Source organism: Monopterus albus, unplaced genomic scaffold (genome assembly GCF_001952655.1).
Source record: "Monopterus albus unplaced genomic scaffold, M_albus_1.0 scaffold170.1, whole genome shotgun sequence".
NCBI classification, from domain to species: Eukaryota; Metazoa; Chordata; class Actinopteri; order Synbranchiformes; family Synbranchidae; genus Monopterus; species Monopterus albus.
This window is the reverse complement of record NW_018128050.1, coordinates 920,736-921,363: the sequence shown is the minus strand read 5'-3', so window position 1 is coordinate 921,363 and position 628 is coordinate 920,736. Positions and strand designations below refer to the sequence as shown.

At 43.9% G+C, this 628-nt stretch overlaps 1 protein-coding gene across 1 annotated transcript in view; it reads left to right on the top strand.

The window, feature by feature from the left end:
- Positions 1–628, top strand: part of znf277 (zinc finger protein 277) — a 13,091-nt gene that overhangs the window by 7,549 nt on the left and 4,914 nt on the right. The window contains exon 12 of the mRNA XM_020615772.1: positions 12–125. Within this exon, the coding sequence (XP_020471428.1) occupies positions 12–125 (114 nt within the window). The remainder of the gene's footprint in view (positions 1–11; positions 126–628) is intronic.

Genomic DNA, 628 nt, shown 5'->3' with positions numbered 1-628 from the left:
CCCCACCGGACCCGCTGCTACGGCTGCCAGGAGAAGTTCGACAGCAGAGCCGACGTCCTGTGTCACATCATGGCTGAAGGCCACGTGATGAACCTGCCAGAGACGTCAACCTGGGATCAGCCACAGTAGGTCATAAGACATGAGACACGCTGCTGGACTCTATGTGACTTGCAGTAGGGATTTGTCCGCTGTCCACCATGGGCAAATGTCCATCAACTGGCTCTGAAGTTCCAGAGAGAGGACTGTCCTTACAACTTACATCCTGCCTGATGGTCATATTTGTTATCAGAGTGATCCAGCTCCAAGGCAATAGAGAAAATAGGAGCTGATGGCAGCCAGCTTTGCATAGAAATTTAACTGACCCCTTAAATTGTATCCCCCTTCCCTTTCATTAAATAGTTTTTGAATTCCACCAGGTAATAAATTGTTCCTGGCTTTATACATAAACACAGCAGTCTTATATCCCACTAAATGAAAAATTTTTAACAATTTAGACTGTATGAAAGCTACATTGGTGTGATCCCTATATCCCATCTTATGCACAATTCTTATCGCTCTTTTTTGTAATATATACAATGGTTGAAGTGAGCTTTTGTATGTATTTCCCCAGTTTTCAACACCATACTCC